Source organism: Schistocerca cancellata, chromosome 4, assembly GCF_023864275.1.
Source record: "Schistocerca cancellata isolate TAMUIC-IGC-003103 chromosome 4, iqSchCanc2.1, whole genome shotgun sequence".
NCBI lineage: Eukaryota > Metazoa > Arthropoda > Insecta > Orthoptera > Acrididae > Schistocerca > Schistocerca cancellata.
Genome location: NC_064629.1, coordinates 605,231,998 through 605,256,801, shown reverse-complemented (window position 1 = coordinate 605,256,801; position 24,804 = coordinate 605,231,998). Strand labels below are relative to the sequence as shown.

The window sequence follows — 24,804 nt, the reverse complement described above, 5'->3', positions numbered from 1 at the left end:
AGAACTTTCTCCATTATACCTTAGGGAAGGATCTTACTGATAACTCACAGAAATTCTGGGCCTATGCCAATCACTAAGTGGGTTGAAGGCTTGTACTCAGTCTGAAGTTGCAATAGAAGACAGTAAAATGAAAGCTGAAGTTTTAATTTTCATGTTTAAAGAAAGCATTCATACAGGAGGGTCATAACACTGATATACTGCATTTGACCATCACACAGACTCCCATACAGGGGACATTAAAATAGACATCCCTAGTACTGAGAAGCAACTGAAAGGGTTGGAAAAACTAAATCAAATTTGGTTTTGGCCCCTTACACAGCTTGCATTTATTGTGAATCTCTCACTCAGCACAAAGTCCCAAGCAACTGGAAAAAAAGTACAGGTAACACGTGTAGATAAGAAGGGTGAAAGAATGGACTTGAAAATTACAAATCCATACACTAAACTATGGTATGCTACAGTATTCTTGAATATACTCTTAGTCTGAATGTAATAATTTTTATCGAGACATTAATGCTTCTGTCCACAAATCAGCAGGGATTTAGAAAATATTGCTCATGCAAAACTCAGCTTGCCCTTTTCTCACACAATATCAGGTGAACCATAGATAAAGGGCACAGGCAGATTCCTTATTTCTATATTTCTGGAAAGCATATGACATCTTTCCCCACTGCAGAATGTTAACAAAGTCCCAGTATATGGAACAAGTACCCATATATGTGAGTGGTTCAAAGACTTCCTAAGTAAAGCATGCTGTCCTCAACAGTGAGTGTTCATCAAACACAAGGCATCATTTGGGTGAGCAGTAACCTATGACTGTTTGCTGATGATGCTTTGTCTGTGGGAAAGTACTGTCATTGAGTGACTGTAGGATGATACAGTACGACTCATACAGAATTTCTATTTGGTGTGATGAATGGCAGCTTTTCCTAAAGAAAGAAAAACTATTAATGCACATGAGTAGGAAAATCTATACGGCAATTTTAAAATACAGTAATAGTGGTATGCTGTGTGATTAATTCACACCAATTAAATACCTAGGTGTAATATTGCAAGGCAATATGAAATAAAATGAACACACAGGGATGGTAAAAGGCAAGGCTAATGGTAAAGACAAGTTCATTGAGAGAATTTTAGGAAAGTGTAGCTCATCAACAAAGCAGACCTCATGTAGAATAGGGATGATTTGTGAACTCCAATGGGAATCCCTGGAGGGAATACATTGAGAAAATTTAACAAACAGGTATTTATATCAGAATGATTCTACTGCTGTCAACACACATTTTGTGTAAGGATTGTAATGACAAGATAAGAGAAATTAGGGAGCGTGCAGAGGCCTATAGTCAATTATTTTTCCCTTACTCCATATGCAAGTAGAACAGTAAAGGAAACGACTAGTAATGGTACATTATATCTCCCCCACCATACACAATATTGTGGCTTACAGAGTATGTACATAGATGTAGATGAAACAACTATGCTCATCTTATTAACACAGTGAAGAAAGTGGTTGAGCTACTGTGGTATGAAACTTTGGTGAACTTACCCTGTATACCAGTGCAATGCATTCAAATATAAATATGTGGACTTCCTTAAAAATGAAGCAACATACAACAGGTTTAAATACATCTGACCACTTTCCTAAACTTAATGCAAAGGCATATAACATGTGGAGATAAATGTGGGAATAAAGATGCTGGCAGAGAGATAAACAGTACACTACTATAACCTGCAACTAACTGATTCACCCTCAAAGGTCATATTTTAAGGATTGAACATATAACTGAAGGCACTAAATGTCCATCATAAGTATTTACTTCCATCACAGTTCCTATGGCTACATCCACACAATAGAGATCAGAGACTCACCAACTTGTTCATGTGAGTCAATGTCAGAGGCAATCTCAATCATTTATTCTTTTCATAAAAGTGCTGTCATGACAACCAAGTCACTTTATGCTGCAGACTGAGCAAGGTGAAGCAGCAATTTTCCACTAGTATCAGCACCACACATCAAAAAACACAAAAACTTATAGAATAATCATGGACTTTATTATAGTGTGTTACCCACACATATACATGAGTATATGTGTACCATCTCATGGACTGTCAGTCAAGTTATAGTGCTGTATCTTAACATGTTTCATCATTATGTTATCAAAGCCATCATATAAACATAAAATTGCACATCATTTCCTCTTTAGAACAAATTAGTGTATTTGTACAATTCCTTTTCCCTTCAATAATCTAACATAAAGGTCTGTACGTCCAGCTGTCAGGATGTGATATTATGATATGTTACCAACTATTATGAGCACTTTACATATTTTTACAAAATCATTTTTAATCACTAGATGAATCACCTATGTAGGAAAATGTTGGCTGTGTGGGGTGTTCACCAAACTCCAACAAACAAATAAAAACTAGAAGGTGAAGAGCTGTAACTAAAAATATGTTTGAGGTAGTGGGAGGGTGTGTGGAGTATATTGTTGCATGAAGGTAATTATTTTTGTCACAGTAGTTTGTCCTCACTTGCTTCTGGCAAAGAGGAATTGCCTTTGCCAAATTTATTTTTCTATTATATCAGGTTAAGAGTATGGTTTTTATCTTTATTTATTGATCTCATTCAAAGATGCTTGAGCATACAATCAGGTCCTTTGGCCCTTTGCATTGGTAATTGTTGGTGAAGTGGTCAAACTAGTGCCAACAGTTACCAATGCAGACATATTCTACCACTTTCATGAAATAATACAGCATTTCTTATAATACAAAATTTACAAGTGAGAAATACTTGACCAAATGTGACTAAAATTGTCAGTATGCTATTTCTATATTTCAGTTCACTTATAAAGGCTGTTATTGATCTTTATAAACACTACAGAGCAATGATTAACTTCAAGTAGAAAAAATTAAAGTCAATCAATAAGTAAACTTATTTCCTAAAGTCTTTCACTACCAATTCCAAGAAAATTTGGATTAGCACTATTTTGTTGCCCATATAAGTTTTCACAATCTGCAAATCATTATCTCCAAATGAAATTTCTAAGTTACTATACTGAGGTTCAGGCTGCCCAGAAATTACCTTGGTGAGACAGTGTTTGGGTTGGAAAAAATTATGAGATAATATCTTTATGTTATCACACAGAGAAAAAAAAGCAATGATGTGCAAACCAACTTTAAGTTGATGACTTTTTTTGTGTATTGTAAATGGCTGTGATAGTCACCACAGACTATTAGCTGCTTGCTTCTGTCTGACTGATGACACAGTAAGGAATCCAGATTCTTCATAAACAGTTCAAACTTTCCAAGGGGAGATCAATAACCATTTAGAATTAAAAATGAAGTATTGTTCAGTATTATTTCACAAGCACACACTTAACACTTACATATGCTGATCAATACACTAAACTACACTATTTGTCTCAATATGTTTGAAATTGCATTCTGTCTTAATGTATGTAACAACTTTTCTTTTTCCCATATTAGTTCTGCATAAGTAACCTGCTAGAGTGCAATCTTCTATATGTAGCTTATTGATTCCTGTAGTTATGTGGGCACAGAGCTCTCTCACTTTTCCAAACAGATAAGAACTCTTCTTCCTTATTACATAGTCCTCTAATATTTTGATGAAATAAACCAACCTTATTTTTCTGTGCATTTTGTGGGACTCTTCTGTTATTTTGACTCCTTTCAAAACAAGGTGCCTGAATCCTGATTCTAACCTAAGAAAAGGTCTCTCTGACACCAGTATCCATAGTGATTTTGCTTTGTGTGATGGTGGCCCCTCATATATTCTCTGTGAGAAGCTCAGCCAATCTATTTTTCCCTCTCCCACTCAGATGTAGGTCATGTCCAGTATATCCCCATCTCCCAATTCTAGTAACAGGCACTGTACTAATATGAGATTTCATTTCAGTCAGCAGCAGTCTGCTCAACTCTGTGTTTATATGGCTCACACCACTGTTGACCCATGGCTGGCCATGATGCTGCAGGACATTCACAAAACTCTAATTTGTGCATGTAGTTGCTACTCCTATTTCATGCAGCTCCTCCCTAATGTTGTAATTACAATCCATAGCCAGGCTGTTCCCTTCTCAACCTACTAAAGGTTTATCAAAACCTTTCCACAAATTCCCTATCCCTTCTGTCACCTAGCTAAGGCTAGCATTTGGCTTCACAATACTTGTGACCTTGTACCCTGCACCTGATTAGACCTGTACCATCTGGCCTACATTCTTCCCATGGCAACTATTAGCAGCAAGACTCTTTTCTTTCTACTCTCTTTTGTTATTGACCTACACTGAGTTTTTTTGCTAGACATCTGTTGCACCTTATAATGACCTACAGCTGGATGAGGCTCTTCCCCTACTACTTCAGGTAGCCAGGATCTGTTGATCTGCAAACAACTAGTCAAGAACTATCACAAAAATCCATTAGCTCAAATACTATCAATGACACTGTCTGAAACAATGTTGTGCTGTTTGAAACTTTCCCAATGTTGTAACAGCTTCATTGGTCCATAGGTGCTGCATCCAATAATGTTGTGTAAGCTGCACAATATTTCAATGAGACAGCTGCTCATCATCTTCATATACTTAGATATGTTGCTGCAGTGGCTCACCAGTATATATATGCTGGCTCACTAGAAAAGTGCTGGCACCAAGGTATGGGCTATAATATCATAGTAGATTAATCATACAGCACAGTGACATCCAGTGCCCCCTGCCAGAGAAATGGGCCATGTTCTCTGCATGTACAATATGGGAAAAGTGCAGTTGCAAATTGCAGCACAGTATGCATGCATGCAGGCAGAGTTATGGCATCCAGTTTAAGTGTGGAGGCTATGATTCCCCATCTGTGTTGACTTAAATCCATTCACCTGCAGCTGATGCTGCCTTAGTAATACCCAGTTTATTTGAAGTTTCTTGAACAGCCTGACAATCTTGTAGGACACATCACCAACCTAGAGTAGAAAAACAACCTTTGTAAAGTTCTCTGTTTCGTCTGTCTGTTCTTGAGGTTTAGTGTGTGCAGGTTGAAATTCATTACAAATATGTTCATTAGAGTACCTGTTTGTAACAAGACAGAGTGAAGGTGGCTAATCTCTGCTGATAAGCTCCCTGCATCTGTGATAACTCTAGTCCTATGAACGAGAGTCTGTAATGTGTCACTGCATTGAGATGGGTGATGGCAGGCCATAGCTTATAGATACAGGCCTGTGTAAGTTGGTTTACAAAACACATTGTGACCCAAGGGACCATCTTCTTTTCTGTGGGCAAAGACATCTAAAAATGGGAGGTGTCCATTTGTCTCCACTTTCATGGTGAAGCGAATGTTTGGATGAAGGCCATTAAGGTGTTGCAGAAACGCAGGGCATGTTACTGCCACATGTGGCCTTATTACAGAGGTGTCATCCACATACATCCAGAAACATTTAGGTTTCACACCACTGACTGAAGTTGTTTTTCTTGGTCTTTCATAAAAAGGTTAGCTACTATGGGAGACAAAGGGCAAACCATCAGTTTGCTCAAAATATTGTTCATTAAATAAAAACTAAGTCAAGGTAAGCACATCTTTGAACAGATGTAATATGTCCTCCTCCAACATATCTCCTATAAGCTGTAATGAATCCACCAGGGATACTTGTGTGAACAAGGAGACCACATTGAAACTCACTAATATACCAGCTGGTTCAAGACGCAAAGTCTTCAGTGACTGTATAAAATATTCTGAGTTTTTTTATACAGAGAATTAAGACTTTGTGTCATGAACCAGCTGACATATTAGTGAGTTTTGATATGGTCTCTTTGTTCACATGTGTGCCTCTGGTGAATTCATTACAACTTATAGGGGTTAATTTGGAGGAGGACATCTTACATCAATTCAAACATGAGCTCACCTCAACTTACTTTTGATTTAATATTTTGAGCAAACTGATGGTGTGCTATGGGCAGTCATTTGTCTCCAATGGTAGCTAACCTTTTTATGAGGGACTTCAAGGAAAAACACTTCAGTCAGTGATGATGAAACCTAAATGTTTCTGAATATATGTGGATGACACCTTTGTAGTAAGGCCACATGGGGCAGCAACATGTTCTGCATTTCTGGAACACTTTAATTCTCTCCATCTGAGCATTTTCTTCACCATGAAAGTGGAGACAAATGGAGACCCCCCCCTCCCCCATTCTTAGATGTCTTGGTCTGCAGAAAAGGAGATGGTTCCCTCGGCACAATGTGTTTCATAAACCAAATCACACAGATCTGTATGTATGAGCTATGAACTGCCATCACCCATCTCAACACAGTGGCATATTGTGGACTCTCTTTCATAGGACTAGAGTTATCTCAGATCCATGGAGTTTACCAGCAGAACTTAGCCATCTTCACTCTCTCTTTTTACAAAACAGGTACTCTGATAAACAGATTTGTAATGCATTTCAACTTGCATCCACTAAACTTCAAGAACAGCCAGTAGAAATGGAGAACTCCACAAGGATGACTTTTCTACCCTGTGTTGATAGTGTGTTCTTCAAGATCAGCAGGCTGTTCCAGAGACATCAAATAAAATGTGTCTTTTGCCCTCCAGTGCAAGTGAAAATGACACTGGATTCCATTAATGACAATATATAAACTCCCATACCAGTGTGCAAAATCATACATTGGCTAGACGTGTTGCACTGTTAAAGACAGATGCACTGAACATAGATGTCACACCAGATTGTGTCAGCCAGAAAAGTCTGCTGTTGCTGAACACAGTTGCAACATAGTGCATAGTATGAACTATGGAAAGACAGGGATCCTTTCTTCTGCTTACATGTACTGGGACTCCATCATTAAAGAAGCTGTTGAAATATAAGTAAGTAATGACCTGATTAATAGAGACACAAGATATCAACTTAGCAAGGTATGTGAACCAGCACTGGCATTACTAAAGCATTGTCAGCCACAAACAAATGAACCTGAGTCAATAGAGATGGGAAATCAGAGTCCACACACTTAAACTGGATGCCAACACTCTGCCTGTGCACATGCTGGGCTGTGATTTGCAGCTTTTAGTTTCCCACATCATGCCTGTGAAGACTCCATTTTATTGGAAGGGGGTGCTAGATGTTACCATGCTCTATCTATGATGTTATAGCCCCACACCATGGTGCCTGTGCTTTTTTGGCAGGTAAGCATATATATTGGTGAGCCACTGCAGCAACACATCAGTAAGCACTTGAAGATGATGAGCAGCTGTCTTGAAATATTGTGCAGCTTCCACAATATTATCTAATGCAACACACCTGAACCAATAAATCTTAAACAATGTTTATTAATTAGACAAATAAATTACCTAAATGAGTCTGACATCAGTATAAAGTTTTGCAAATAAAGCCATCTAGACCATATATTATATTTTCATTTATTACCAGATTTTGGCTACTGTCATCATTAGGTCAAATCTTAAGACTTGTAAACGCAAAGTTCATTTAAACATTGTTATTTGACAAAGGTTTGATATGATCAGATACCAGTCACCACACAAATTGACTATACTTTTGAGGTCTTCATGCATATAGCTACAATTATCTGGCATTACAACTTCCATTTGATCTGAATCTGGCTCACTTCCCTGTCATATTAAGCCAGTATAATGTAATTTAAGCTACAGCAGCAGCTCTCACTCACTGTTCATTCTTCATATAAAATGAACCATAGTATTTCTCCTGATATATTTATGGCATTGACTAATTCATTTGCTTATAATTGCCAATAGTACATTATCATATTGTGTGTATTCTAAATGATTTCAAGTATGATTTTAGGTTTGGGACATCCTGGTTTTTCAACATTCAAGTGAAGGACAGCTGCATTTGAACATTTGAATACAATTACTCACTTCATCAACTCTGAATATCTACCTTTCCATCATAACCACCAAAAATTAAAAAGTTTTTGATGGTGTTAACCACAGTCATGCAATACTTTTCAAAAATAGTAAATCGCCATTTGACTGTATATTACTATATTTATCTTCTGTACTATCTAGATATCAGGTTTTATGACATTGCAAAGTACAATGTTAAAAGTTGTTAGACCATTATTACATCATATCTGGTATAAACTCATACAGGAATCAGTGAAATGCCCCAAGTAATGAGGATAATGAGAAAGGGGCAGTATGTCAGAAGTATGTCAATAAGTTGAGAATTTTGGTCTGATTGGAGACACAGTAGAGTAGCCTATGCAGTTGTGATGACCACTGTGTCCTGATGGCACATGGTCAGCACATCTGCCTAGTAGGCAGAGGACATGGGTTTGAATCTCAGTTCAGCACAAATTTTCAACTTTCTCCATTGATTTAAATCAGTTCCAACTGGCAGCTAATGTTATTAATTCCTTTGTGTCTTGATTCATAGTGTGCTAGGCATGTTAGAGTAGTCTGTGCAGTTGCAATGAGCACTGCATGTGGATGGCACATTTGTCAGGGCATCTGTCTAGTAAGCAGAAGAACCAGGTTCGAATGACAGTCTGGCACAAATTTAAACTTTCTTTAAACTTTCCCCTTTGCTGTAAATCAATGGCCACTAGCAGCTGATGTCATTAATTGCTTTGTGCGTTAATAAAGTAATTATTTAAAAGAACATAGGACATAAATTAAAGTAACACAAAGTTACATAATGGTAGAATGAAAATTAAGTGGTGAACATGACTGTAAATAAGCTACACTGTGTGTTAAATGAGAACAGACACTGAGAGAAATTAGATGTCTATTAAGCAATTTTATGTGAGAATATTAATTTTAACTAGTAAAAAAATTACTTAAGTAAAATGTGAAAGCAAAAGTATAAATCAAATCCAATTTTAATTAATAAAGAAGACCTTAACCAATTCTGGAAGAGATGTATTCAGTTAAATCAATAACCTACACAGATTGCTTGATATCATAATAATTTCTTGCATATGTTTCCATTTGGAAAAGCAAGATCACACTTTAACATCTCATCAACAATGAGCTTGTTACAGATGGAATGCAAGTTCATATTATGGAAAGATGGGGAATGATACCTAGACATGTGCTATGAAAGGAACCATCCAAAATTTTAACTTAAATAATTTATGGAAATCAAGGGAAACCTAATTCTGGATGGCCAAATGATGATTTGTACTGTTGTCTCCTGTATACAAGTTCAATGTTTTACCACTCATTCAGTTAACTATGAACTGCAATTTCATGTTTCAAATAACTATAGAAAATTTTAGTTTTATGTTTCTTGGATTTATCTCATCCTGAGAGTAAAATCTGCTGCTATTTCATTACTATTATTTTTCAGGTGAAATTTAATACTTACCAGCAATTGAATTAAGTGTTCCTGGTTTCACTTGTCTGTCATCATCTCCAAATTCAAGATTCATTGGAGTCACATCCCGACCAGCCTTATCTGCTGAGAATTCTAGAATGCCATGACCAGACTTCTCACTGCAACAATAGTGAAGTGTGTCTCATGTTATATGTACATTTATTAATCAATAAGATCATTTTCAGTTTATTCACCTTGAATTAAAATATTTAGTTAACAAATTATTAGCAAAAAAAAACAACTACAAAATACTGTGTTATTCTACATTTGTAAAAGAAGTAATAGAAAGAAACAGAAGAATTACTGACAGACACCTAAAATCATGCTGCTGAGACAACATAGTAAGAAGGCAGTTAGAAAATACATTTCTTTACCTTCCTATTTTCAAATTTATTGTGGCACATAAACTCACATATTTTTATATTTTTTCTGCAGAAATAAGTTTTCTTTGCAGCTTAGTGACACTTTTGTGATAAAAAAGAAGATAAGCCACATAAATATACAGCTGTGCAGAAGGCAACCACTGTATCAATGTTGAGACTTGAGCCTCCAACTACTTTTTCCGGGACTGTGTCATACGGGATGCTACATGGGAATAAATTAGAATTGCAAACAAAGTGTTCATTAGATAATCTAATATAAAATATTCTAATTCCATATAAAAACATACATCTCCATTCACCAGCCTTTACCCTAGGCTGAATTCTGTGAAACTTAATGAACACTTTTTGTTCCAATGGATACATAGTGAAGAGATCATCCAGGATGCCAGAAAAACAAGAATTCACAATAAGTATTTAGAAAGAAAAAAAAAATGCTCATGTACCTTCCACACATCGCAGATGAAATAGAGGATTGATGCTATTTCCTGGGATAACCAGATTTCATTTCAACCAGTACACTTTAATGTGCTGCAATAAATCTCCTTCTCTCATGGAGAAAGTCAGCAAGCAATAATATTTTTGTATTCCAAAAAACAGTCATGAGTGCTTTTCCTGCTGATATTCTAGTAGCAGCGTTGAATAAGACCTTGTTGCTTCATAATGTCTGCTCCCTACTCATACTCATACTCTCACTCTCTCGTGTATTGTGTGACCCTACAAATCTTCATAAATCACAGTTATTATGACTTCCCCTTTTTTTTTCTTTCACTTGGTGGCTTAAAAGCTGGCAATGGAAGTCTTTTTTGATATATCTATGTGCTTCACAGAGAAGACAAGGGACAAGCATCTCTGATACTTTGGAATTTGGATGGTGTCACGTTAGAATAGTGGGAGCTATAACAACTTCTAATAAGACCTCAAAATGGTTACATTCACAACTTCCACTATTTTGTCTTAGATATTCACCACCATGGATGTCCGCCCCAGTAGCTGAGTGGTCAGCGTGACGGATTGCCGTCCTCCGGGCCCGGGTTCGATTCCCGGCTGGGTCGGAGATTTTCTCCGCTCAGGGACTGGGTGTTGTGTTGTGTTCATCATCATTTCATCCCCATCCGGCGTGCAGGTCGCCCAATGTGGCGCCGAATGTAATAAGACCTGCGCCAAGGCGGCCGGACCTGCCCCGCGAGGGGCCTCCCGGCCAATGACGCCAAACGTTCATCATCATCATCATCATCATCACCACCATGGATGACATTTAATATGTCTATTTTCAACAGCATTACGAGCAGTGGGAAAATATCGGGCCCCTTCAAACACATAAATTGTTTAATTTCTTTTGACATGATTATCAATGGCCAAGAATAGTTCTTGAGGGATGAGATATTTTATACTTATTTTTATGACTCAAAGTTTATCCTTGAAATGGATTCTATTAACATGCACTCCTGTTTTTGTACATTATGGAAGACTTTACAAAACCACGAGTGAGAGGGGATGATATGAGGGGTCTTTATAACATACGTTTTCATAACAGTATTATATATTTGCAATAAAAATCTTTCTCAAGGTCACAATAAACCTGAAAACACTCCTAGAACATTGTTTCCAACATCAGAAATGGTTTTCTGTCTTGATTAAAATTGATACAAGGAAGCTGTTAACAAGTTATTGTTTTGAAAAAGGTTTCTGAGTTATGCAGTAAATAGTTTTTTCAAAGATATTTTAAAGAATAGGAAATCTTACACTATGATACTACTGGTGCATTATTCAGTTATTCAGAAAATACACTCGAGAACACTGGCTGATTCAAAATGTAAGCAATGAAATAAACAAAATATTTAAGTACTTCCCTTGATAGACATCTGCAGAAAGAATACTAATCCTATTAACTGATTTAAATTATTAAATTATTGTGATAAATATACATTTAATCTGCAGTTCTGTATTACTATGTCATTTTTCTCTCAGTAAATTAATACATTTATATCCAATTATGACTTTTTAAACCTAACTCTTTTTCTACTATTGACATCTGAAAACTGGCCTTTGCCTGCATACATGTTTTTGATATTTACTCGTTTAATAATGTTTGTGAGTAACTTTTTCAAAGAAATACCATATCTTGTAAAATGGAGTCTATGTTTTCATTGTGGCAATAATGTTATGTAACAGCCCTTTTGAACTGTTTCAGAATACTGTACTGAAAATCAATAAACATGAAGTTCAGAAAGCCATAAAATAAATTGGAGGTCAATGAACACATCCCTTCAAAGAACTGCAAGATTATTTCAAATAAATGAAAATTCTGTACCATGTTTCCTAGTGCTGGAAATTGGTTATTATAGAGACTGTGGAAATCAGAATATGCAACAATAATTACAGCAGAAACAAGAGCTATGCATTCAGTGGTGCATCATGGAAGGCAGTATTAGATGTAACAATGTTCCAAAATAAGGCTTGTGACAGTTTACATTCTGTTTTTCAGAGATGTGCACCACAGGTGGAAGCATATATGAGACATGGATTTTATATTTAGTAATGGGGAGAGTGTGGTATGGGGTGTTGGTAAGGACAATCCCAATGTCTTCCTGACTATCAAATGTTTGTTCTTGATGACGTTGGTGGACATAATCATCAAAAGCTTATGATTTTAATAAAATGTCACACAAAAAGATAAATGAAAATGTTTTACATAAAAGTAAATATGCATTCTCACAAGGAGAAAATGGCAAGTGCTATCACCCCATTTCTGAGAACCTTTGCTCAGTGGAAGAGGGGTTAAAATATACCAATAAGTGTATCTGCTTATTCATAGAAACAATGGTAAAAGTTTTCTAGGTAGTTTATATGCCTTACAGTATGTAATATGTTCACTGAAGTGGTGGTACACTGGTTAGCATTGTGGTTTAACAACCCAATTACTGTTTTTATTTTATCTTATTTGTCTTCTTTTCCCACTGATCTACCCATGTCCTTCTTATCAAATTAGGGCATATAAGGGCATTGTATTAATTATAAAATTACAACTCGGTTTCACAATAAGTGTAATATATTTATTACACAATATAGTGTGTAATAAGGGTGTATGGTATTTTTAAGGGAATCAATTCTTATATAAATTCTTACTTTTAATTTTTACATCTATTCTTCAGGAATGTTTCATGCATTCCCTTGGATTACACCAATTTTAGAAACATTGGGAACATACAAATTCAACACCCCATGAGCACTACACGAAGTCAGGTTTTCCACAGTGCCATTTCTTCACATGAATCTCATTCGAGAGAGAGACACTGTTAATATTGCTTAAGATTTCACACATTGGCAATAATTTCATGGCAATCATGCATAATGGATCATTTTCCCAAAAACTGGCACTTGCTGTTGGTTATGCATTAAGATACACTACAGGAATTTCACTAAAAACAATTTTAAATAATTTTCTCATTTATTTATTTATTTATTTATTTATTTATTTTTAAATTCATTCAGCAGACAGACACTTAGCACATGAAGATAGGTAACATTGCTTCAACATACATTGGAAAATGTTTGTGTAGTGCATTAATGCGATCTTAGTAAATGAGTGTTGTAAAATGATCCTTTAATATAGTGTTCATTAAAAGAATGACAATCATTCCACTTGGGACCTGTGGAAGATACATTAGCTTATTTGTTTTATTTGTAAATATTTGTCATGTACAAGGCAGTTCAATAAGTAATGCAACACATTTTTTTTCTCGGCCAATTTTGGTTAAAAAAACCGGAAATTTCTTGTGGAATATTTTCAAACATTCCCGCTTCGTCTCGTATAGTTTCATTGACTTCCGACAGGTGGCAGCACTGTACGGAGCTGTTAAAATGGCGTCTGTAACGGATGTGCATTGCAAACAACGGGCAGTGATCGAGTTTCTTTTGGCGGAAAACCAGGGCATCTCAGATATTCATAGGTGCTTGCAGAATGTCTACGGTGATCTGGCAGTGGACAAAAGCATGGTGAGTCATTGGGCAAAGCATGTGTCATCATCGCCGCAAGGTCAAGCAAGACTGTCTGATCTCCCGCGTGCGGGCCGGCCGTGCACAGCTGTGACTCCTGCAATGGCGGAGCGTGTGAACACACTCGTTCGAGATGATCGACGGATCACCATCAAACAACTCAGTGCTCAACTTGACATCTCTGTTGGTAGTGCTGTCACAATTGTTCACCAGTTGGGATATTCAAAGGTTTGTTCCCGCTGGGTCCCTCGTTGTCTAACCGAACACCATAAAGAGCAAAGGAGAACCATCTGTGCGGAATTGCCTGCTTGTCATGTGGCTGAGGGTGACAATTTCTTGTCAAAGATTGTTACAGGCAATGAAACATGGGTTCATCACTTCGAACCTGAAACAAAACGGCAATCAATGGAGTGGCGCCACACCCACTCCCCTACCAAGAAAAAGTTTAAAGCCATACCCTCAGCCGGTATAGTCATGGTTACAGTCTTCTGGGACGCTGAAGGGGTTATTCTGTTCGATGTCCTTCCCCATGGTCAAACGATCAACTCTGAAGTGTATTGAGCTACTCTTCAGAAATTGAAGAAACGACTTCAGCGTGTTCATAGGCAGAAAAATCTGAACAAACTTCTCCTTCTTCATGACAACGCAATACCTCACACAAGTCTTTGCACCCGAGAGGAGCTCACAAAACTTCAGTGGACTGTTCTTCCTCATGCACCCTACAGCCCCGATCTCGCACCGTTGGATTTCCACATGTTTGGCCCAATGAAGGACGCAATCCGTGGGAGGCACTACGCGGATGATGAAGAAGTTATTGATGCAGTACGACGTTGGCTCCGACATCGACCAGTGGAATGGTACTGTGCAGGCATACAGGCTCTCATTTCAAGGTGGCGTAAGGCCGTAGCATTGAATGGAGATTATGTTGAAAAATAGTGTTGTGTAGCTAAAAGATTGGGGAATAACCTGGTGTATTTCAATGCTGAATAAAACAACCCCTGTTTCAGAAAAAAAATGTGTTGCATTACTTATTGAACTGCCCTCATATTATTGTTTTTCTTACATGTTCTACATCCTGGAGGACCTCCTCACTATGGATTAATTGGAATGAAAGTAAATCTAATCTAATCTTCTGTGGAATGGGTACACAAATGAAAAACAAAAACACAAATAAAACCAATAATTGGGTTTCAAACATGTGGTACAAAATTATGAAGTCTCAATGCTAAACATTGTGTCACTGCTTCAGTTAAACTTACTATGTGCTGTAAAGCATGTAAACTACCTCGAAAATTTTGATCATCATTTTCTCAGAAATGGGTAAGAATCTACAGATAAGTTGACATGTTTATTCATTTATTTTGACCCATCATTCATGGAGTGAAGTTTCTGGGAAATCACGTGGTGGTACTTCCCATGTTGTCCTCATCAGTTCAGTTTAGTAGTGCATCTCCATTCATGAAGGGGACATATACACTGTTCAGTATGTCAACATGCCTCAAAGTGTCATTTCAAGCCTAGAAAGTATAGACATTGTCACTTTATGGCAAGGAAAGTGGTAAGCATGGGAAGTTGCCCATCAAACTGGCATACACCAAAAAATGTTATTCAAACATTCAGCTGCTATCATGCAACACAAAACACTGACAATCTGTTTTATATTGGTTGCCTGCAGTCAACAGTTCCAGGTGATGACAAGCACATATGAATTATAGCTTCGAAGTATCCCAGGGAGAATGCAACAGAACTGGATGCTGCCTTACTGATGGCAACTGAGAGGGCTGCATTGACCCAGACAGTATGTAACTGTCTCCACATGGTCAGTTTGCCTTCTAGGCACCCATTACAAATAACCATACCCCCGCCCCCCTCCTTTTGTGCAATGTGTGGTATGTGAAGGAGGACAAGGGATAATGTGAAATGGATCCAGGATCAATGGAATCAGGTTCTCTTCATCAACAAGTGTAGGATTATATCTAATCACCATTGTAGATTAATGTGGAGGTGGTTACATACCTATGCAAGTTTCATGAAGCAGTTCCACATGTTCAACATGATGTTTTAGGACTGGTTCCACATACTGATCCTGGATCCCTCTCATTACAATTGAGGGACATTTGAGGGCAGTGCAGCATCGGGAAAGGATCCTCCAACCTGTTGTCCAGCCCTACAGTCAAATTTTAGTGATAGCTTCATTTTTATGACTGATAATGCACCCGTTATGGTTGATAACGCACCCACAGCATGAATACCTTCCTCCAGAAAGCAGGAATCAAATAAATGGAATGGTATGCAGTGTCTGCTGATATGACCAGACTGACTTTGCTTAGGACCAGTTGAAACTAGCAATGCTGCAGGAAGAACTGCCCTCAAACAGTGGATGACCTCATGAGAGCCATCTTCAAAGAGTAGTGCTGTATCCTGCTAATAGTGTGTGAGTGTGAGTGCTGTGAGTGTGGTGTCATTGCACATGCATGTTTGAATTGGCTGCCAACTGTATCAGTGTGGGCTGGCCACTGGAGGCTGCCTGTAGGAGGCAGGTACATGGCGCAGTCCCCGCCATGTTATCTGCCGGCGGCTGGGACATATATTTGCGCGGAGCAGCACTGACTACTTCTGTGTGATCTTAGTTTGTATCATTCACACCAGTGTTCTGTGAATTGTGGGATCCCAACATGAGATTATTATTAAAGATGTATTTGTGTGATGTGGATTGACTCCAAATGTGTATTAACCAATTAATACATAAAATTAATCCAAATCACACAAATATGACTTGAATCACCTCTGAGCAATAAGCCTCTCAAGACTTCACAAGGCAAAGAACACTGATGTGCATAATACAAACTAGGATCACATAAAGGGAGTCAGTCGGCATTGCTCCACGCATATGTATGTGCGAGTAGCCAGCAGATGGCATCACGTGGACAGCACCGCACATGTGCCTCCCACAGGTGGCCTCCAGCAGCTGACCCATGCTGATACAGATAGCAGCTGATTCGAGCATGCATGCATGGTGACATCATACTCACCACACTCACACTTACATTCACTAGTAGCGGGATACAGCAAGTAGAACAAGCTTGAACTACAACAAGCTTGTGTGCAGCATGATAAGTAGGATCCAAGCATGTTGCAATACTCTTTGTAGTGGAGAAACATAATACTGGATGTAGATTGCTGTAGACTTTGATTTCAAAAATGTGGAAAGATGTGTACTTATGTCAAGATTACCATTATTTTTGTTATTTTTTGTTCCTACTTCATAGTAAAGTCTGTTTTTAGTTCCAGGATGATTATTCTTTCATTGCGGCTTCCCTTGAATCTAAGCCCACATGCATTCGTAGGTATGATGGTGGTACAAAACTAGTTTTGAGTAGTTTATTTGTGACCTGCTTCATGAAAAATTGTCCTCCTACCTAAGCACATCCAATAGCCATTGGTATCTAGCTTGCATTTTTTGTACATCGTAGTGTAATCTCTCACTTTGACACTGACTTACAATATCAATCTTTTGTGGAAAGCTCAGAAAGAATTTCAAGATAATGGAATTTTGTACTCATGTCACAGCCAGGCATATAGAAATACACTAATTGTGTTCATCTACAGCTTCCTTTTAGCAAAGAAAGATTTTTACTGCGATAACTATTGAGGAGTAGGTACACTATTTGACTTTGTTCATTTGTTAACTGATTACGCCAAAGGCAAGTCCATTATTTTTTGCTCTTATCTATGGGGCAGTCAAAATTCCATCTTAGATTTTCAGTAGTCTGTTCAGATTAATAAATCCTAAGTACTCAACATGAGAAATAATTATAAAAGGTTTATAACATTTCATAAGTTGTGGTGGTCTGACAGATGCAAATGAATTAATTTTCTCAGAAAACAAGAAAGTAACAACAATCTGACAATATCACTCCTTTTCATTCAGTATGAAAATCATTATCTAAGGTTTATAACATTCTGTAAGTCATGGTAATCTGACAGATGCAAATGCATTAATTTTCTCACCAAATTAGACAGCAATAGGAGTATTACAACATTGCTCCTGTCTATCTCCCTGTGTCAGTGATCACATTTCTCAAAATTTTCATTGTTGTGAATGGAGCATTATTACAGATATAACAGAAAAATTACATCCATGACTCTGACAAGCTGCACAAGTTTTATTATTGCAGAGCAAATATAAATTTTCTTCTACCTACCCACTAGCATTTCATTTGATAGATATTCAGCTTATAACACTACAGTATTTAAAAAGAAATCAATTCTCATCAAAACCCTCCATGTATCTAAGAGACTTGTGACTATTTGTTACATATTTGTAGATCTCCAAATATAATTATTTTCATATGCTTACAACACGTATTCATTCAGAAGGTGAATTTAATGCTAACTGTTAGATTTTGACAAAATATGTACAAATTTGTTTGTTTATAAATGATGGCATTCAGAAAGATGTATAACATGGTTGTGGAAGAGGATGGTCAGGAAATTCAGAAACACTTTTTGGATGTTTCAGTCACAGATGAGAGCCTGATAGTGAAGTTGGTGATAAAGCTGCTTTTTCTGTAATTGAGGAAAGTGAGGAGAATTCAGATACAGAACAAAGTAATGTGGAATACAGTTCATGTCCTGAAGATTGTGATGAGAAGGAAGAATTTTGTACATCTTTGAGGAGGAAGACTAACAAAACCATTAACTCTTTATTTAAGGAAATCATTCTATTCTTCACAAAAAAAGAACCAAACAAAATTTACTTATGTCATTTCTGTTTAGGAAGGGTCTAGCAAAAAATATGGATAATATTTCTTATGTCTGGGGCTGCCTCACACAAAACTGTCAGAAATAATAGTGTCTTGCACAAGTCAATATATTGACAACATAAAGGAAAACTTCAGTCTCACAAGAGATGCATTATTAACATTTAACTGAGATAAAGGCTGTAGTCAGACTTATTTTATCTGACTGAACTGCAGTCAGAAGAGAAAATGAATCTTGATGAAATATGACAATCAAAAGTCTATGGAAGTGAAATATCCTGGATGACTGTGGGATTCAGAAGATTTAGATTTCTTCTGTAATGTTTAAGATTTTATGAAAGAGAAACAACATCCATGAGAAAGGAAAATGATCATATTGCAGCAATAAGAGATTTCACTGATTACTTTGTAGCCATCTGTAACATGCTCCTCACCTGGTAAAATTGTTACAGATTATAAGAAACTGGAAGTGCTCTGTAGCTGGTGCAACTTTATACAATATTTTCCATCAAAGCTTGCAAAGTATAGTTCGAAAATATTTTCTTTAGTTGACTGCAAAATGTTTTACATCAGTAATATAGAAATTTATGCTGGTAAACAGTGCAAAGGACTTCATGAAGTAAACAATAAAGGAACTCATGTTGTTGAACAAATGATTTTCCCCTTTTAAAGAAACAGGGTTTAAGGTTACGACCAATAGCTTGTACAGTGATATTTCTCTTCCTGAAATCTGACTAAAAGATTCTGCGTTATCAGTCACTGAGACACTTAAGAAAAAGAAGGAACAAATTCCAAATGTACCAAAGAGTATAAAAAACTGTGCTTTACAATATAAAAGATGTTTTCATGCATGTAGAAACTGAAGAAGAATGTCAGCTTGATCTCCAGCTTTCATTTTGATAGGACTTTTGATGAAGGAACATGAAGTAAAATGAAACTTGAAATGATTGTACAATAAAAAAAATCTGGGTTTGATATTGTAGTCAAGATGTGTTCAGGTTATCGTGTCTCCCAAAATGGAATAAATTGCCAATAATTACTGAAAACCACATTAGTAAACAACCAAGTTATGTATTTCAGAAATGAAAATGATATGATGAGACTTCAAGATTTTCTTGGAGGTTTGGATAACAGTTGTTTAAGACCACTAACAGAGGATAAATATTTCAAATCCAGGTATGCCTTTATCTATGTTGTTTAGATTTGTTGAAATTTTAGGAACTGATAAAAAAAGAAGGGAGCTGGACACATCTGACACCAAACAAAGTGCTATAAATATGCAGAAGAAACGTATATAGTGTCAAAATAAAGAAATCTCAAATGACAAGATACATATGTTATTCATGTTGTGATAGTCTATGTATCCAGTTGGGTACATCACAATGCAAAATTGACTATGAGGACAAAACAACTGATTCAAAAAAGATGTATGATAGTTAAGAAAGAAAAATCACTTGTGTTTATGTTGGTGAGTAAACAAAGCCTCATTTGAACAAAAAAAGACACTATAGAATCATTACAAAAGTAAAAAGACAATGACTTGGATAAAATAAATTTTATTTCAATTGTTATCAGTTGCTGATATCTATCTCAAAACCTTTAAATTAGTAATCAAAGGCAGTAACCACAAGGCCACAAATTTGATAATATGAAAGTCACTGAGATGTGTAAGAAATGTGGTGCTGAACTTCATATTTCAACTAGATAATCTTCTGGGTCTTGTTCAGTTTTGGATGCCCAACCAATTATTATAGCCGTGCGGGATTAGCCGAGCGGTCTAAGGCGCTGCAGTCATGGACTGTGCGGCTGGTCCCGCCAGAGGTTCGAGTCCTCCCTCGGGCATCGGTGCGTGTGTTTGTCCTTAGGATAATTTAGGTTAAGTAGTGTGTAAGCTTAGGGACTGATGACCTTAGCAGTTAAGTCCCATAAGATTTCACACACATTCGAACATTTGAACAATTATTATACTATCATTAGCATAAATAAATAAACAAATCAACTGTATCTGTGGAAGATTTATTTAGAAAAATATTATCAGAAACAGACAACTAATAATTTTCTCTGCAAACATAGAGAAGATCACAAAATATGATTTCGATGACTGTCACATCAGTGTTAAATCACGAGGCTCTCTGCCTGTTTAGACAGTAGCATATTAAGTATGTGTACCCTGAATTCTGACGTCCACCTATGTCAATCATTTGTCTCAATGAAGTCAAAGTTGAGTAGATCCAGAACTCATTTGCAAACTAAAAGGAAATATATAGCTCGGTATTGGAAATTGTAGAAATTCTTATAGCAAATATAACAGAAAAGTAGTTTACATAATTTAATGAGTAAAGGTAACAACTCACTGAAAAGTTAAGGTGCCGAGTTACTGAGACAAACATAAACCAGATTGAGAATATTAATAGCTTTTGAGCAAATCCTCCTTCAGAGAGATAGAATACACATACTCGCACACATAAACATCTAATGTTTGCACTGCTCTGGATTTGTGGATTATGCTTGCACTGCAGCTCAACTGGTGTATGGAGTTGTGTTGAGTGGAGATGGTGAGAGGAGGGAAGTGAGCACTGGAGAAGGGTGGGTGAACACTGGGAGGGAGAGACAGTATGTGCACAAGGCAGGAATGTAACACTGGTGAGCTCGTTCTGGTTACAGGCAGGCAGAGTCCTGCACAGTCTATCCCATGTACTCTGGTCACCACTGGAGAGCATATCTGGGGTGATTATCAGTTCCTTGCCCAGTGTGCTTAAAGCTTTGCTGAGACTTTCACAGTGGGAATTACCCCCACACCTAGTCCAAAAAAATAATGTCCTTGCAGTATCCACAAACATCTCTAATCCTCCAACCATCCCCAGGAATCAGCTGCTAAAGATCACCATTCTCATAGCCCAATATCAATCATGAATGGGACAAATTAACCATATCCTTCACCAGTACTTCAGATATTGTAGTGCCTGGAAATAAGGAACACCCTCCCAAGTTATGTTCTGTCACCCACTCAATAAACACAATGTTCCGGTCCATCCTTACACAGTGCAAACTCCTAACACCTACTGCATGTGTCATACCACTGTGGAAGACCCAGGTGCACGTCATATGCTTACCTCATCATATCAGAGACAGGGGACCTGTGTAAATGGTCATAACATATCATATATCACACTGGTGTAGTTTCTACAAAATATTTTACATGCTTATGAGCACCAACCACCTGTCAATCCAAATGAATGGCAACTGTCAAACTGTGGCTGACAGCAGAGTTGACTTCCCAGTGGAAAATCACATTGTTAAGTACAACACACTGCTTCACATCCTGTATCATCTGGATCCTCCCTTCCCCTCCCCTCCACAACTTCAGCTTCTCTGAATTACATAGATGGAAACTGTCCTCATATTGCATCATACAATCCTGTAATTTTCCTGAGTTCAGTCGCTGCTAGTCCCCACTCCACAACCACTTCCACCCCTGCCCTATGCCCCTAACTTCACTCATACTGCACTCATGGCCTCTTTTTCCACTGTACCTGTATTTCTCTTTCTCTGTTCTATCTACCAGTTCCAACCTATTCCTACATGTCACTATGTGCTGCACACAACTCTGCCAAATTGCAGACAGAAAGAGATCATAGGTAACACATTCCTGCCCCAAGAATCAACTGCCTAGCCACACAGCCATCAGCCATCCCACCCAAGCCTGCTGCATCCCCCCCCCCCCCCCCCACGTCCTTCTCTCCTTGTCCATTCTACAGAACACAATCCCTCTCCCCAGTCAAGTTGCAGTGCAGGAACTATGCAGTCTCCCAGTGAGAATGTATCCATACAGCTGTACAAACATACCATCATTAGACCATAAAACAGGTTCCTGTATAGATGATGCTGACCTACATAGGGAGAAATGCTCATCATAATAAAATAAAGCAAATCAGAGCTCAAACGGAAAACGGAAATATGTAGGTGTTCATTTTTTCCACATGCTGTTTGAGAACATGATAATAGAGAATTATTGTGAAGGTGGTTGAAAGACCCCTGTGTCAGGCACTTAAGTGTAATTTGCAGAGTATCTGCATAGATGTAGATGTAGATGTAGACATAGTAATAAGCATCCCTGGCATAGAGAAACAACTGAACGAGTTGAAAACAAAGGTCTGGGTGGAATCCCAATTCACTTTTACAAAGAGTCCTTGATGGTGAGTATTCATCAGAGTCAAGGGTATCATCAGGAGTACCCCAGGTAAGTGTGATAGGAATGCTGTTATTTTCTATATACATAAATCATCTGGCAGACAGGGTGGGTGGCAATTTGCAGTTGTTTGTTGATGATGCTGTGGTGTCTGGGAAGGTATGAAAGTTGAGTGACTAAGGAACTTACAAGATGATGGACAAAATTTCTGGTTGGTGTGATAAATGGCAGGTAGCTCTAAATTTGTAAAAAATTTAGTTAATGCAGATGAGTAGGAAAAACAAATCTACATTATTCAGATACAGCATTAGTAGTGTCCTGCTTGACACAGTCATGTCATTTAAATAGCTGGGCATAATACTGCAAAGTGATATGAACTGTAACAATCATGTGAGGACTGTGGTAAGGAGAGTGAATGGTTGGCTTCAGTTTATTGGGAGAATTTTGGAAAAGTGTCATTCATCTGTAAAGGAGACCAGCTATAGGATGCTAGTGTAACCTATTCTTGATTAATTCAGAGGCTGGCTGCTAGTATTATGGAGATGCTTTGGGAACTCAAATGAGATTCCCTGGAGGGAAGGCAACATTCTTTCCAGAGAACACTACTGAGAAAATTTAGAGAACCAGCAACTGAAGCTGACAGCAGAATGATTCTGCTGCCACCAACACAAATTTTGCATAGAGAATATGAAGATAAGATACTAGAAATTATGGCTCCTACCGTGATATATAGACAGTCATTTTCCCTCACTATGTTTGTGAGTGGAGCAGGAAAGGAAATGACTAGTAGTGGTACAAGGTACCCTCCACCATGCACCATATGGTGGCTTGCGGAGTATGTATGTAGATGTAGATGTAAGTGTAGGTAAATGTGTCTGTATGTGTACTCTATAACTTGGAGACAGGATTCAACCAAACATTTTTGTACTTATGTACTTATCAATGACTGACTGCCTCCACTATTCAGCAAGTTCTTACCTTTACTGCTTAAATTATTTTTTTTCCACCAAGGACATTGCAGAGACAATGAAAAACAATAAAATTTTTGGAAGTGTTTCACAAAATGACTTAAACATGTTTTTAGGGTTTGGAAGAGGACACACAGTATTTAAATGAAATCTGTTCATGTATTTTGCAAACATAAGTCAGTAAGAGTATTAATAATGAAAATAATCATCATATTCCACTTTAATTTAATTGATGTTAATTATCAGTGGGCAAACAAATTTCTTTTAAACTCTATTACTTCTTCTAGTAGCTTTGACTGACAATATAATGAGATTTAAGGCATGGTATACATAGATACAACTTACAACTCAGACCCATCTTCACTGGAATCTTGACTGTTGCCTCCTAGAGTGCCATCCCCACATGGCCCACCACCTGATCCTCTGTGATGGAATGTTCGACGACGAGGTGGTCTGTAAGCATATCTTCTTACATCTGAATCTCTGTCCTGTGAGCTTGAACGAGAAGCTAAACCTGTTCTATGCCTCCTAGCTGCTCTGGGATCTACGCCTGCAAGCTCCTCCTGTGATAGTGATCATAAGGTAATCTCACATATTGAATACCCAACAAAAATGAAGTTGTTGAATAAATACTCCCTTTGCCACATTGCTTGAAGACATTTTACTTAATAATGCACAGACTACATTTTAACACTTAGGCATCATATTTATCAAATAACAGGATGAATACAATGATCTAAATGATAGTTTTATATTGATTGTACAATGTAATTGTCAAGGAAACCCTTGAGTGCAAGGTTGCAAAATGCCAATTATGTTTATGGCATTCAACACCCCACATGTTGCTTACCATGCAACCACGTTATTGACTGCTAATAGCAACAGGGGGCAGGACTGGAGGTATCCAATGGTGGGCACAATATGACACTACAGAGCATAGTTGAACTGCTTAGTCAATAAGTAACTCACAACAAGGCTACAGTGCTGGTGGTATTGAGACAAAGCAGAGCAATGGCAACAATAAACAAAGTGAACTCTTCATTATATCTACAACAGTAGTTGCTGAATTTGACATTTCATCAGAAAGGAACCCAAGAAATTTTGCAGAGTGAGAAAGAAGTGGCACATGAAATACTAGCATTTCTGCAATACGAATGTGTG

General features: G+C 37.5%; 1 protein-coding gene across 1 annotated transcript in view; it reads right to left on the bottom strand.

Moving 5' to 3' along the window:
• LOC126184345 (potassium voltage-gated channel subfamily H member 2) overlaps positions 1 to 24,804 on the bottom strand; it is an 832,502-nt gene that overhangs the window by 121,207 nt on the left and 686,491 nt on the right. The window contains exons 12-13 of the mRNA XM_049926724.1: positions 23,989 to 24,206; positions 9,336 to 9,463 (exon numbers count right to left, since the gene is read on the bottom strand). Of these exons, the coding sequence (XP_049782681.1) occupies positions 9,336 to 9,463; positions 23,989 to 24,206 (346 nt within the window). The remainder of the gene's footprint in view (positions 1 to 9,335; positions 9,464 to 23,988; positions 24,207 to 24,804) is intronic.